At 39.1% G+C, this 16,763-nt stretch overlaps 1 protein-coding gene across 1 annotated transcript; it reads left to right on the top strand.

Annotated features, from left to right (window-relative positions):
- The first annotated feature begins 244 nt into the window (after window positions 1-244).
- On the top strand, window positions 245-16,079 carry LOC116957989 (E3 ubiquitin-protein ligase TRIM47-like). Its single transcript, XM_032980450.2, has 4 exons — window positions 245-2,859; window positions 3,403-3,498; window positions 5,983-6,361; window positions 16,027-16,079. The coding sequence occupies exons 1-4, from the start codon at window positions 2,302-2,304 to the stop codon at window positions 16,077-16,079; spliced, it is 1,086 nt and encodes a 361-aa protein (XP_032836341.2). The 5' UTR covers window positions 245-2,301.
- Window positions 16,080-16,763: the final 684 nt, after the last annotated feature.

Below are 16,763 nucleotides of genomic sequence, written 5' to 3'. Positions count from 1 at the left end.
GATGTTTCATATAAAACGGAGCATCGAGTGCTTCCGTGAATGCGTCGTTCGTGTGCAAATTTCGTGACTTTCCCGGCCGAAGGCCGTAAATGGTTTTGAGGGGTGCCACTGGGGAGACAAAGGCGGTTGGGCAGGCTCTGGTTTTACCCCTGGAATACAAATTATTCTGGTCGTGTATAATTGACGTAATTCGTATTAAGACTTTTTTTTACCGCGCTAAATCCAGAAATATGGAGATAAAAAAAAACTGTTACGTAAAAAATACGCAATATCACCCAATATAATTTTTTTGGAAAAGGCATAGATAAACACAGGTGGGACACAGATGACTTTTTAAAAATACATACATACTAGAGACACAGACTAGAAACACGCAGATTCATGTACGGGAGTCCACAGACGGCTGCATACAAGTGGTGAGTTAGAAAGAGAGACCGTAGGCCCGTGTGTGAGGGAGTGAATGAGTATGTGTGTGAGTGGCCTGGCACAAGCTTCATGGTGACGTCACCGCCACTTCGTGGCGAATGGCGGTTGTTGTGTGAGTGTGTAAGTGTGTGAGCGAGTGTGTGATTGTGTGAGTGTAACTGAAAGCATAGCCGGGTGTGGGCTGCTTGGCACCCGAAGGGTGAGCTGTCACCTAAACGGCTCTCCCGGGACGCTGCGAGGATTTGTTGGCTGCAAAACCCGCGGCGGATCACGCTGCCTGCCTGGCCTGGAGCCACTGCGCCTCAAAGCAGGCTGTTTTGTCCCATTGTGTGCTGCCGCGCCCCACTTTGCTCCATGCATACCTCATGCTAATTGTGTCCCATTGTCTCTCAGCCTTACCTTCTCTGCCTATTTAAGGCAACTTTACTGTGTGCTTGTCTCTGTGCTGGTTCGCTCTACTTGGATGTCTGTGTGTGTGTGTGCGGTCTGTATTTTGAGTTTCATACTTAACTTGCAATTTAGCAATCTTTGAAATAGCGTGATCAACTGGACTATGCGTTAATTGTGTTTTGACCGACCGTCTGTGTTGCTTTACATGGTTTCCAAAATTTTGCTAAACCCTGTTTGTCTGGTATGCTTCTATCTCTGTGTCCCCTGTTCTATCTGTGTCAGTTCCCCCTACTTGGGTGTCTGTATATACATCTGAGGTTATATGTTTCCCCTCTCTAATAAATTTAGCTCTTCTGTACCTGATGATGGCTGCTTGTGTTGCAACCGAAACGTCATACGCTGTTATGGTATTTTATTATTTCTTATTTATACGTGACTTTACCGATAAAAACAAAGAGTAATTGCAAAAAATAGTTTAGTTTTATGTGTATTTTATTTTTTACAATCATGGGAAACTCCGATTCCCATCTGTGTTGCTGCGTGTGCATGCGTGTTGAGTAGCCGTGTGTGTGAATGTGAAACAACGCAGCTGAAGTAAGCGGTGGGTGCGGCTGTGAATGGCCGGCACGGGGATCTGCAGTCCCGGACAAGGTGAGAGTGAGAGACGGCGACATCGCCAGCAGTGGGTGATGGAGGCAGGTAGAGTTGGTGACAGATTCACACTGCTAGCAAAAGTCTCAACATTCCAGGATCTGTCACGGGAGCCTACACGCACATTTTTTTTCTGATGCCACGATGACATTAAAGCAACTTGTCACGTTGGGGTAATTACACGGAGATAGAGTTACAGGACATCATGAGATATCTACAACTATGCCAACTATATATATTAATTTTACCAGGCAAGGCTCACTGAGCTGTGTAGCTATTTTTCAGAAACGACCTGGCCACAAATTATGGCTTATCACGTGGTAATGTGTTAAAGCCAACTATTCTAAATGCGTGATGTTGATTGTAAATGTGGAATGAAAAACCGGAGGGCCCGGAGAAAAATTCATGCGACCACGGAGAGAGACGCAAACTTTAAATATAAAGCAGGCGTCAGGATTGGGATCAAACCCCACCACCTCCTGTATACCGGGCGAGGGAGATAACATCTTGCCACCAATTTGCTGTAGAAGTTCATCTCTCGACACTCATCTCACGAATGAGCCACCGCAGCTGAGCCTCACCGATTTATATTAACAACAGCACTAATTTCTATAAATGTCAAGGTGTGTACAGTAGCCGTGTTCACATTGAGGCTGCTGTTTGCACACCTCGGGGCGCGGGTTCACATTCCAGGCAGTGTCTCGTGATATCAGTGACGATAATGAAAATATTTTAAGTATTTTACTTCCTTCTTCACCGTCGCTATAAGAGAAAGGTCCTGGTCCAGCGTCTCTCTGAGCCACACAGTGAGCGATCCCAGCGAAGCCATGAGTCATGGCGAGCACGACTCCCAGTGAGAGTGCGGATAGTGAGCTGCGCTGCTCCATCTGCCTGGACACGTTCGTCTGCCCCTCCACGCTGAGCTGCGGACACTCGTTCTGCCTGCGGTGCCTGGAGGCCGCCTGGGAGACGGCGAGCAGCTTCAGCTGCCCGCAGTGCCGAGCGACCTTCCCTGTGCGACCCCAGCTGAGGAGGAGCGTGGCCCTCGCCAACCTGGCGGAACAGCTCAGAGTTGGAGTCGGGATGGCCGCAGCTGTCATGTGTGACATCTGCGGTGATGGCCACACTCCTGCAGTGAAGACCTGCCTGAGATGTGAGATGTCCTTCTGTGTGACGCACTTGAAGCGTCACGTGGAGAATCCCAGGTTGAGAGAACACCTCCTGGTGGCTCCCATCGCGAACCTGGAGGAGCGACGGTGCCGGGAGCACAGCAGGGAGCTAGAATTCTACTGCACAGTAGACAGCAGGCTGGTCTGCTCAACTTGCACCATCACAGGAAAACACACAGGACATAAGGTCCTGACGCTGAAGGACGAGCACGAGACACGGAAGGTGAGGCCCTCAGAGTGAGACACCGCAACACGATCTGACCAATTCTGTCACTGGGCTGTACAACATGTTGTGAAAAAAAACAATTGTGTGTTCATGCTCTGTTATGATTCTCTGTCTCTGCCTGTGTAGACATCTCCTGCTTGTTGTTTAAGGAAACGACCTTAAGATGTATTGAATGCTAGGTTCTCACTAAACATAATTCTCGTGTAAAGGAATTGAGTGGATAGAGATGTGAGACTGATATCACAGCCACCTGAGAGACAATTCTATTAAATTTATCTTCTAAACGAGACAGCTGTGGGCACATGGGCTCTTGGGGCCGAGTCGGTATGGCCACCAAGCCAGCACGGCTCCCAGTGGCTGCTGCTACAATGAATCATCAGCTTGCCCACTCCGAGTTCCCCCCATCTCAGTCGCCGTAGAGAGGCAGCGTGGAGATGAGGGCCTTCCCTGTGGAGGGGTCGGTGTGGATGGAAGGGCGGTGTGAGGGGTGGTTCAGGGGGCTGGAGTCTCCCCCTGGTGACGTCTCGTCTCTCACTACAGACGCGCGTAGGGGAGGAGACGCGAGCGGTGGAGGAGAAGAGGAAGGAGGCGGAGGAGTCCGTGAAGCGGATGGAGGCCGCTCGCAAGGAGGCGCAGGTACCGTGTCCGGGCCGGGCTCTTTGAGCCCCGTCATCTCCACTCAGTGTGGAAGTCGTGGAGGTCAAAATTTATTCAAGCGAACTTCGTGCAGCTTCATAACTGTGATACCTCTTAATTAAATCATTCACTTTTGAACTCAACATTAACTACAAGGGGGTTCCACATTTACTGCATTCGATAACCGCATTGGCGAGTCTGCCGCAAGGTCGGGTTACTCGGCATTGCGTCTTCAACTCCTGTGGGAAAAAAAAAGTGTCGAGAGTGTCACGGATTGTCGGGGTGGAGCTGTGGTGCAGCTGTTGCACTGCACGGGAGGTCGCGCACCGGAACGGAAGCAGAGGCACGAACACCGCACAGCTGCACCTCACACCGTCCCTAATCGCGTCACCGGAGTTTATTTAAAATACAACTATTTTTATTTTACCAGTTAAGGCCCCACTGAGCTGTGTAGATTTTTTCAGAAGTGACCCTGGCTGTCACAAACAATAGCAGCTCAGCAAAGTGGCTGGCATCATCATCATCACGTGAAATATAGCAGCAGACCCATAGAGATACATAGAGACCCATAGATGTACATTGGGACAAATAGTGATACATAGGGACACTTAGAGATACATGGAGAGCCACAGACTAAACTATTTATATTTTCTTGACATAAAGCTTTCATGACTGAAGGAATTCTTATTCTTTGGGTCTTTCGGTAAAGTCACGTAGATAATATATATTTTTAATAACAATAAAATGAAATAAAGTGAGTAATAAACTCCTTAAAAAAAGTTTTTTTTTTTAACTTTTATTTTAAAGTGCATTAAAAAGTAAATAACTCGATTGGACAACGGGAAGTGGACGACAACTTGATGACAAAAGAGACACGTGACGCCTGAGACACTTGGCGCCTGAGACGCTTGGCGCCTGAGACGCTTGGCGCCTGAGTTGCGTGGCGCCTGCTTCTTGGGCGAGGCGATTCCAGATTTTAGGGACCGTGGCGTTTTTGACCTGCACAAATTGATATTAAACTAAGCCATCCATACAAAAAGTTAATTGCTTTAAAAGAGCCAATTAATTGATTAATTGATGCCGATTTTGATACAGGCATGCATTGTCACCGGATCTGAGTAGGTGTGCTAAATTTGGAATTGATTGCACAACAGGAAGTAGACAAAATGTTGATTACAAGATTTGACCACGACAAACATAGGAGTCCAGTTAAGTAAAACCGTTGAGAAAATAATAAAAATATCACGACGTTTCGATCGCAACACAAGCAATCATCATCAGCTAAGGCCCCACTGAGCCTTGTAACTCTTTTGCAGATGGAACCTGAATTTCACAAATGATAGCTCAATGAAATGGCTTATCAGTTGAAATTTATAGCAGCCAAATACTCTAAATATTGTATTCTAAACGCATACTTGAACCCGGAGATGCTCTCTTGGGCTCTGTCGGTTGTGCACAACAGATAAGGAATCACTTGGATTATAAACCCAAGTCGGATTTATGGGAAAACCCGACCTGGATTACACCGATTCTAAATGTGGAGGGAAAAGCCGGAGGACTCGGAGAAAAATCCACACAGGCATCAGGGTCGTGATCGAACCCACGACTCCCTGCATACCAGGCGAGGTAGTTAACATTTCCCCACATCTCGTCAGACCCACGAGGGGGTTCCCACCGGACTCCGAGTGCCCGTGTCTCAACATCCACGACCCCAGCGCCCTCTAGGGGAGAAACAAGAAGAGAGCGGAACCCCTCTTGCCCCCTTGGCATGGATCGACTCAGTCCCATGGGCGCCTCATCACTGGGGCATGATTCACCACGAGGGAATATTATTTTATTATTTTAGCAGGTTAGGCCCACTGAGCTGTGTAGCTCTTTTTCAGAAGCGACCTGGCAATCACAAATTACAGATCAACCAAATTGCTGATATCATTATCATGTGGAAATATATAGCAGTTGCAAAATATACATAGAGACCCATATCGATACATAGACACCCATATACATACTAGACCCATAGAGATAACTAGACACCATAGAGACACACAGATAAACAGAGACATATAGAGAGACCCCGAGAGAGGCCTAGAGACCCGTAGAGACCCATAGACTAAACTAATTTTTATTTTACCAGGAATAGCTCCACTGAGCTACATAGTTATTTTTTCAGAAGCGACCTGGCTACTACAAATTATAGCTCAACAAAGCGGCTGATTGTAACGTGGAATTTGATAGCAACCAAATACTCTAAACGCGCGACGTTGACCCTAAATGTGGAGGCAAAAACCGGGGGACCCGGAGAAAAATACATACGACTACAGAGAGAACAAACTCCAAATAAACAGGCGTCAGGATCAAGATTGAACCCGACCTGCGGTATACCAGGCGAGGGAGTCAACATTTCCTCGCCACCCCGGCGCCCACACGCACACACGGAGTGGCTTATGGCTCAGGGGGCCAACCGTGGTCCTCGCGTCTCCGCAGGAATCGGTAGCCGGGATCAGGAGTCGCATCACGGGCAAGTTCGCCCGCCTAAAGAAGGCTCTGGACGAGGATGAGAAGGAGGCTCTCCAACGCGTGGCTGTGAAGGAGCGCGAGCTGCTGTCCCGGATCGACGAGGACATCGCTCGTCACAAGCAGGAGATCGGGGAGCTCCTGGCGGCGGCCGCTCGCTTGCGCACCCTGCAGCACGAGAGGGACTCGTTCGCCTTCCTGCAGGTGGGGAGCGCCTCTGTGGAGACGCCGTTTGGGTGTCCAGAACAACAGAGTGGGCAGTGGCAGGCGGCTCGTGATCCAAGGTTAGAGACGTCACTCATGATCCCTGTCTCTCTCTTCCACAGGGGCACCTGGAGGAGACGCGCAGGTACAGATCCTCAATGTCTCACGGTTAAACACTCACAACACAGTAGATGTTAGACACACGGGCTGTGTATGTTAGACACACAGGCTGTGCGTGTTAGACACACGGGCCTTGTGTTTTAGACACAGGGTGTGTTTGTGTGTTTTAGATATGCAGGCTGTCTGTGAGACACGTGCTGTGTGTGAGACACAGGCTGTGTGTGAGACACGGGCTGTGTGTGAGACACGGGCTGTGTGTGAGACAAGGGCTACGTGTTAGACACTTGCTGTGTGTGCTATGGATGCTGAGTGTTCCATGGCTGTGGTTAAACGAGGCTGTGTGTGATGCTGTTGGTGGTTGTCCCAGGAGAGAGATCCCAAAGGAATCTGCACCCCCACCTCCCACTTCACTGGACGTCATCACGATCCGCTCCCTTGAAAAGGTCGTGAACAGATTCCTGCCTCTCGTCTGTGAGTTCCTCAGTCTTGCACCCGCAATGTCCCGCTCTGTTGCACTGCACTTCTGTGCTCCCCACCTTCAACAACATTTTATTTTATTTTTACCAGGTAAGGAACCCACTGAACCTTGTCGCTCTGTTTTCGGAAGCGACATATCACAAATGACAGCTCTACGAAGTGGCTCATCACGTGGATATTTACAGCAGCAACCAAATCCTTTGAACGCAAATTTATTATAAACGTGGAGGGAAAAACGCGAGGAGCCAGGGAAAAATCCACGCTACCATGGGAAGAGACGCAGACTCTGTAAGAGAGCGACATGGATCAGTGGGTTCTACCTGCTGAAATAAAATTAGTTTAAAAGTTTCAACATTCATCTGAACCATTTTGCTGGGTACTGGGGCAAGTGCTGTTAGTGAATAGCAGCACCTAGGAAGGTAGGCACGGCACACGAGGGAGTGGGTGGCCAGCATCACGCCCGGCCGCCTTTGTCTCTCTCGTGCCGAATGTATACACATCACACCAGCAGAGGGCAGTGCAGCGTGAACCATTGTTATACTATACCTCTACGCTTCTACGTTCACGATCCCCAACATAGACAACGCGCACCGACGAGAGTGGTGAAATTTGGTCAAATCACCCCCCCCCCCCTCAGGATGCGCACGGCGTGGGGAGGCGCTCATCCAGCTTGACACACAATGTCTGTGCGTAGGTGTGAGAGTGTGCGAGGCTGTGACACACGATGTCTGTGCGTAGGTGTGAGAGTGTATGAGGCTGTGACACACAATGTCTGTGTGTGGGTGTGAGAGTGTGCGATGCTTTGACACACAATGGCTGTGTGTGGGTGTGAGGGTGTGCGAGGCTGTGACACACAATGTCTGTGTGTGGATGTGAGAGTGTGCGAGGCTGTGACACACAATGTCTGTGTATGTGGGTGTGAGAGTGTGCGAGGCTGTGACACACAATGTCTGTGTGTGGGTGTGAGAGTGTGCGAGGCTGTGACACACAATGTGTGTGTGTGGGTGTGAGAGTGTGCGAGGCTGTGACACACAATGTCTGTGTGTGGGTGTGAGAGTGTGCGAGTCTGTGACACACAATGTCTGTGTGTGGGTGTGAGCGTGTGCGAGTCTGTGACACACAATGTGTGTGTGTGGGTGTGAGATTGTGCGAGGCTGTGACACACAATGTCTGTGGGTGTGAGATTGTGCGAGGCTGTGACACACAATGTCTGTGTGTGGGTGTGAGAGTGTGCGAGTCTGTGACACACAATGTCTGTGTGTGGGTGTGAGAGTGTGCGAGTCTGTGACACACAATGTCTGTGTATGGGTGTGAGAGTATGCGAGGCTGTGACACACAATGTCTGTGTGTGGATTTGAGAGTGGCGTCAACATCGTGGTGCTGGCATCATCACCACTCTTCACTACCACTGCACACACACACACACACATAGTCAAGTTAGTGTGGTAATATTATTATTTATTATTATTCACAAGTGATTAGCAGTGTGTACAGTTATACTAACTAATATTAGTGTGTGTACACTAATACTAACAATATTAGTATGTGTACACTAATACTAACTAATATTAGTATGTGTACACTAATACTAACTAATATTAGTATGTGTACACTATTACTAACTAATATTAGTATGTGTACAATAATACTAACTAATATTGGTGTGTGTACACTAATACTAACAAATATTAGTATGTGTACACTAATGCTAACTAATATTGGTTTGTGAACACTAATACTAAATAATATTAAGTGTACACTATTACTAACTAATTTTAGAATGTGTACACTAATGTTAACTAATATTTGTATGTGTACGCTAATGTTAAATAATATTTGTACGTGTACACTAATACTAACTAATATTAGAATGTGTTCACAAATACTAACTAATGTTAGTTTGCGTACACTAATACTAACTAATATTAGATTGCGTACACTATTACTGACTAATATTTGTATGTGTACACTAACACTAACTAATATTAGTATGTGTACACTAATACTGACTAAAATTGGTATGTGTACACTAATACTAACTAATCGTAGTATGTGTAGACTAATACGAACTAATATTAGTATGTGTATACGAATACTGACTAATATAAGTATGTGTACACTAATAATAACTAATATTAGTATCTGTACATGAACACTAACTAACATTGGTATGTGTACACTAACACTAACTAATATTAGTATGTGTACACTAATACTGACTAATATTGGTATGTGTATACTAATACTAACTAATAGTAGTATGTGTACACTAATACTAACTAATATTAGTATGTGTACACTAATACTAACTAATATTAGTATGTGTACAATAATACTGACTAATATTAGTATGTGTACACTAATACTGACTAATATTTGTATGTGTACAATAACACTAGCGAATATTAGTATGTGTACACTAATACTGACTAATATTGGTATGTGTACATTAATACTAATATTAGTATGTGTACACTAATGCTAACTAATAATAGTATGTGTACACGAATACTGACTAATATTAGTATGTGTACACTATTACTAACTAATATTAGTATGTGTACACTAATACGAACTAATATTAATGTGTGTACACTAATACTAACTAATATTAGTTTGTGTAAACTAATGCTAACTAATATTAGTGTGTGTACACTAATACTACCTATTATTAGTATGTGTACACTAACACTAGCTAATATTAGTATGTGTACACTAACACTAACTAATATTAGTATCTGTACAAGAACACTAGCTAACATTATTAGGTGTACACTAACGCCAGATAATATTAGTATGTGTACACCAACACTAACTAATATTAGTATGTGTACACTAATACTAACTAATATTGGTATCTGTACACTAATACTAACTAATATTAGTATGTGTACACCAATGCTAACTAATATTTGTATGTGTACACTAACACTAACTAATATTAGTATGTGTACACTAATACTGACTAATATTGGTATGTGTACACTAATACTAACTAATAGTAGTTTGTGTACACTAATAAGAACTAATATTAGTATGTGTACACGAATACTGACTAATATTAGTATGTGTACACTAATACTAACTAATATTAGTATCTGTACATGAACACTAACTAACATTAGTATGTGTACACTAACGCCAGCTAATATTAGTATGTGTACACTAACGCTAACTAATAATAGTATGTGTACACTAATACTAACTAATGTTAGTATGTATACACTAATACTAACTAATATTAGTTTGTTTACATTAATAATAACTAATATTAGTGTGTGTACACTAATACTAACTAATAATAGTATGTGTACACTAATACTAACTAATATTAGTGTGTGTACACTAGCACTAACGAATATTAGTATGTGTACACTAATACTAACTAATATTAGTGTGTGTACACTAATACTAACTAATATTAGTATGTGTACACTAATACTAATGAATTTTAGTATGTGTACACTATTACTAACTAATATTAGTATGTGTACACTAATACTAACTAATATTAGTATGTGTACATTAATACTGACTAATATTAGTATGTGTACACCAATGCTAACTAATATTTGTATGTGTACACTAATACTAACTAATAGTAGTATGTGTACACTAATAAGAACTAATATTAGTATGTGTACATGATTACTGACTAATGTTAGTATGTGTACACTAATACTAACTAATATTAGTATCTGTACATGAACACTAACTAACATTACTATGTGTACACTAACGCCAGCTAATATTAGTATGTGTACACTAACTAATAATAGTATGTGTACAGTAATACTAACTAATATTGGTATGTGTACACAAATAGAAATAATATTAGTATGTGTACACTGATACTAACTAATATTAGTATGTGTACACTAATACTAACTAATATTAGTGTGGGTACACTAATACTAACTAATATTAGTATATATACACTAATACTAAGTAATATTAGTGTGTGTACACTAATGTTAACTAATATTTGTTTGTATACTCTAACACTAACTAATATTAATATGTGTACACTAATACTAACTAATATTGCTATGTCTTCACTAATACTAACTAATATTAGTGTGTGTACACTAATACTATGTAATATTAGTGTGTCTACACTAACACTAACGAATATTAGTATGTTTACAATAATACTAACTAATATTAGCGTGTGTACACTAATACTAACTAATAATAGTATGTGTACACTAATACTAACTAATATTAGTGTGGGTACACTAATACTAACTAATGTTAGTATATATACACTAATACTAACTAATATTAGTGTGTGTACACTAATGTTAACTAATATTTGTTTGTGTATACTAATACTAACTAATATTAATATGTGTACACTAATACTAACTAATGTTAGTATGTATACACTAATACCAACTAATATTAGTTTGTTAACACTAATACTAACTAATATTAGTATGTTTACACTAATACTAACTAATATTATGTCTACACTAATACTAACTAATATTAGTGTGTGTACACTAATACTATATAATATTAGTGGGTGTACACTAACACTAACGAATATTAGTATGTGTACACTAATACTAACTAATATTAGTATGTGTACACTAATACTAACTAATATGAGTGTGTGTACACTAATACTAACTAATATTAGTATGTGTACACTAATACTAATGAATATGAGTATGTGTACTCTAATACTAACTAATATTAGTATGTGTACACTAATACTAACTAATATCATTATGTATACACTAATACTAACTAATATTAGTTTGTTTACACTAATAATAACTAATATTAGTATGTGTACACTAATACTACCTAATATTATTGTCTACACTAATACTAACTAATAGTAGTGTGTGTACACTAATACTTTGTAATATTAGTGTGTGTACACTAACACTAACGAATATTGGTATGTGTACACTAATACTTACTAATGTTATTATGTATACACTAATACTAACTAATATTATTATGTCTACACAAATACTAACTAATATTAGTGTGTGTACACTAATACTATATAATATTAGTATGTGTACAGTAATACTAACTAATATTAATATGTATACACTAATACTAACTAATAGTTTGTTTACACTAATAATAACTAATATTAGTATGTGTATACTAATACTAACTAATATTATTGTCTACACTAATTCTAACTAATAGTAGTGTGTGTACACTAATACTGTGTAATATTAGTGTGTGTACACTAACACTAACGAATATTGGTATGTGTACACTAATACTAACTAATATTAGTGTGTGTACACTAATACTAACTAATAATAGTATGTGTACACTAATACTAACTAATATTAGTGTGGGTACACTAATACTAACTAATATTAGTGTGGGTACACTAATACTAACTAATATTAGTGTGTGCACACTAATGTTAACTAATATTTGTTTGTGTATACTAATACTAACTAATATTAATATGTGTACACTAATACTAACTAATGTTAGTATATACACTAATACTAACTAATTTTAGTTTGTTTAACACTAATACTAACTAATATTCGTATGTGTACACTAATACTAACTAATATTATTACGTCTCCACTAATACTAACTAATATTAGTGTGTGTACACTAATACTATTTAATATTGTGTGTACACTAACACTAACGAATATTAGTATGTGTACACTAAAACTAACTAATATTAGTGTGTGTACACTAATACTAACTAATAATAGTATGTGTACACTAATACTAACTAATATTAGTGTGTGTACACTAATACTAACTAATATTAGTATGTGTACACTAATACTAATGAATATTAGTATGTGTACACTAATAATATGTAATATTATTGTGTGTACACTAACACTAACGAATATTGGTATGTGTACACTAATTCTAACTAATATTAGTGTGTGTACACTAATACTAACTAATAATAGTATGTGTACACTAATACTAACTAATATTAGTTTGGGTACACTAATACTAACTAATATTTATATATATACACTAATACTAACTAATGTTAGTGTGTGTACACTAATGTTAACTAATATTTGTTTGTGTATACTAATACTAACTAATATTAATATGTGTACAAATACTAACTAATGTTAGTATGTATACACTAATACTAACTAATATTAGTTTGTTAACACTAATACTAACTAATATTCGTATGTGTACACTAATACTAACTAATATTATTATGTCTACACTAATACTAACTAATATTATTATGTCTACACTAATACTAACTAATATTAGTGTGTGTACACTAATACTAACTAATAATAGTATGTGTACACTAATACTATTATTAGTGTGTGTACACTAATACTAACTAATATTAGTATGTGTACAGTAATACTAATGAATATTAGTATGTGTACACTATTACTAACTAATATTAGTATGTGTACACTAATACGAACTAATATTAATATGTGTACACTAATACTAACTAATATTGCTATGTCTTCACTAATACTAACTAATATTAGTGTGTGTACACTAATACTATGTAATATTAGTGTGTCTACACTAACACTAACGAATATTAGTATGTTTACAATAATACTAACTAATATTAGCGTGTGTACACTAATACTAACTAATAATAGTATGTGTACACTAATACTAACTAATATTAGTGTGGGTACACTAATACTAACTAATGTTAGTATATATACACTAATACTAACTAATATTAGTGTGTGTACACTAATGTTAACTAATATTTGTTTGTGTATACTAATACTAACTAATATTAATATGTGTACACTAATACTAACTAATGTTAGTATGTATACACTAATACCAACTAATATTAGTTTGTTAACACTAATACTAACTAATATTAGTATGTTTACAATAATACTAACTAATATTATGTCTACACTAATTCTAACTAATATTAGTGTGTGTACACTAATACTATATAATATTAGTGGGTGTACACTAACACTAACGAATATTAGTATGTGTACACTAATACTAACTAATATTAGTATGTGTACACTAATACTAACTAATATGAGTGTGTGTACACTAATACTAACTAATATTAGTATGTGTACACTAATACTAATGAATATGAGTATGTGTACTCTAATACTAACTAATATTAGTATGTGTACACTAATACTAACTAATATCATTATGTATACACTAATAATAACTAATATTAGTATGTGTACACTAATACTACCTAATATTATTGTCTACACTAATACTAACTAATAGTAGTGTGTGTACACTAATACTATGTAATATTAGTGTGTGTACACTAACACTAACGAATATTGGTATGTGTACACTAATACTTACTAATGTTATTATGTATACACTAATACTAACTAATATTATTATGTCTACACAAATACTAACTAATATTAGTGTGTGTACACTAATACTATATAATATTAGTATGTGTACAGTAATACTAACTAATATTAATATGTATACACTAATACTAACTAATAGTTTGTTTACACTAATAATAACTAATATTAGTATGTGTATACTAATACTAACTAATATTATTGTCTACACTAATTCTAACTAATAGTAGTGTGTGTACACTAATACTGTGTAATATTAGTGTGTGTACACTAACACTAACGAATATTGGTATGTGTACACTAATACTAACTAATATTAGTGTGTGTACACTAATACTAACTAATAATAGTATGTGTACACTAATACTAACTAATATTAGTGTGGGTACACTAATACTAACTAATATTAGTATATATACACTAATACTAACTAATATTAGTGTGTGCACACTAATGTTAACTAATATTTGTTTGTGTATACTAATACTAACTAATATTAATATGTGTACACTAATACTAACTAATGTTAGTATATACACTAATACTAACTAATTTTAGTTTGTTTAACACTAATACTAACTAATATTCGTATGTGTACACTAATACTAACTAATATTATTATGTCTCCACTAATACTAACTAATATTAGTGTGTGTACACTAATACTATTTAATATTGTGTGTACACTAACACTAACGAATATTAGTATGTGTACACTAATACTAACTAATATTAGTGTGTGTACACTAATACTAACTAATAATAGTATGTGTACACTAATACTAACTAATATTAGTGTGTGTACACTAATACTAATGAATATTAGTATGTGTACACTAATAATATGTAATATTAGTGTGTGTACACTAACACTAACGAATATTGGTATGTGTACACTAATACTAACTAATATTAGTGTGTGTACACTAATACTAACTAATAATAGTATGTGTACACTAATACTAACTAATATTAGTTTGGGTACACTAATACTAACTAATATTTATATATATACACTAATACTAACTAATGTTAGTGTGTGTACACTAATGTTAACTAATATTTGTTTGTGTATACTAATACTAACTAATATTAATATGTGTACAAATACTAACTAATGTTAGTATGTATACACTAATACTAACTAATATTAGTTTGTTAACACTAATACTAACTAATATTCGTATGTGTACACTAATACTAACTAATATTATTATGTCTACACTAATACTAACTAATATTAGTGTGTGTACACTAATACTAACTAATAATAGTATGTGTACACTAATACTATTATTAGTGTGTGTACACTAATACTAACTAATATTAGTATGTGTACAGTAATACTAATGAATATTAGTATGTGTACACTTATACTAACTAATATTAGTATGTGTTCACTAATACTAACTAATATTAATATGTGTACACTAATACTAACTAATATTAGTATGTGTACACTAATACTAACTAATATTAGTATGTGTACACTAATACTATCAAATATTAGTTTGTTTACACTAATACTAACTAATATTAGTATGTGTACACTAATACTAACTAATATTACTAATACTAACTAATAATATTGTAAAGGAGTTCCGGACGACTCACTCGGAGGCTAAGGTAAGGGCTTCCGCCAAGTTTTTATTACAAATCTTTAACAATACATAGGGGTGAACAACTCCCCAGGGGTTAGGGGTCCCGGGCTAGGTCCCGACACAGCCGGCTGCCCTGTGCTGTCTCCTCTGCGCCGGCCGTGGGATCAACCAACACGGCCGTCCGAGGAGCACGGCCACGTCTCGCCTGGCACTGTGCTCTCCACTATCTCTACCCTCTTGCCCCTCGCTCCCCGTTCCCCACCTTTTCTGACCCTATTCTCCAGCTACGACCCCGCTTACGTCACAGGGTCCCCCTTTTATCATTGAGGAGCCTTGACGTCACTCTGCTGCCCCGATCGCATGACATCACGTCATCGCCCTGGACAGCACAAGTGACGCCACTTCCCCATTTACTCCTCTACATTACCCCCCCTGTGAAAAAAAAATAGCCGACCCGGCTGCAACCACCACGCCAACGGGGCATAACCCCCCCCCATTGACGGCCGAACAACTAACCGTGCACGTGCCCGAAGGTAAAACCGGCTGCTAGAAAACCCCAACCTTAGGGCAGCATGGCATCCCAGGCATCACAATAACAACAACAACAACCAAACGAACGGGAAAAAGTAAAGACCGGATCCGCATCCCCCTTGAACGGGTTTGCGCTGCCGGCCGGCTTCCCCATGTGGCGTCCACCACCGGTGCAGGTGGGCTGTCAGCAGGCAACAGGCTGACCGCCGTTTCCTCCCGTGGCCGGGGGGTCCTCGCCGGCGCTACTTGGAAGGGCCCTGGGGGCACACAAACAGGGCGAACGCCGCCCCCGTCAACAGGACCCGGCCGGACAAGCACGACAGACGCATCACCCGCCGGCCGCCCCGGAGTTGGGGGTGGATCCCCCAGGGTAGATGGAACATAGCGTTTGAGCTGGGACGGGTGCACTATCCACCGCCGGCGTCTGAACCGAATCCGGACGCACTGCGGCCGGGGGACTTCCACGACCTCAATGGGACCCTGCCAAGGG

Source organism: Petromyzon marinus (assembly GCF_048934315.1).
Source record: "Petromyzon marinus isolate PM22_M1 ecotype Great Lakes invasive population chromosome 68 unlocalized genomic scaffold, UKy_Petmar_22M1.pri1.0 chr68_unloc.1, whole genome shotgun sequence".
Taxonomy (NCBI): Eukaryota; Metazoa; Chordata; class Hyperoartia; order Petromyzontiformes; family Petromyzontidae; genus Petromyzon; species Petromyzon marinus.
The sequence above is the reverse complement of the archived record's forward strand: the minus strand, read 5'-3'. Positions and strand labels throughout refer to the sequence as shown.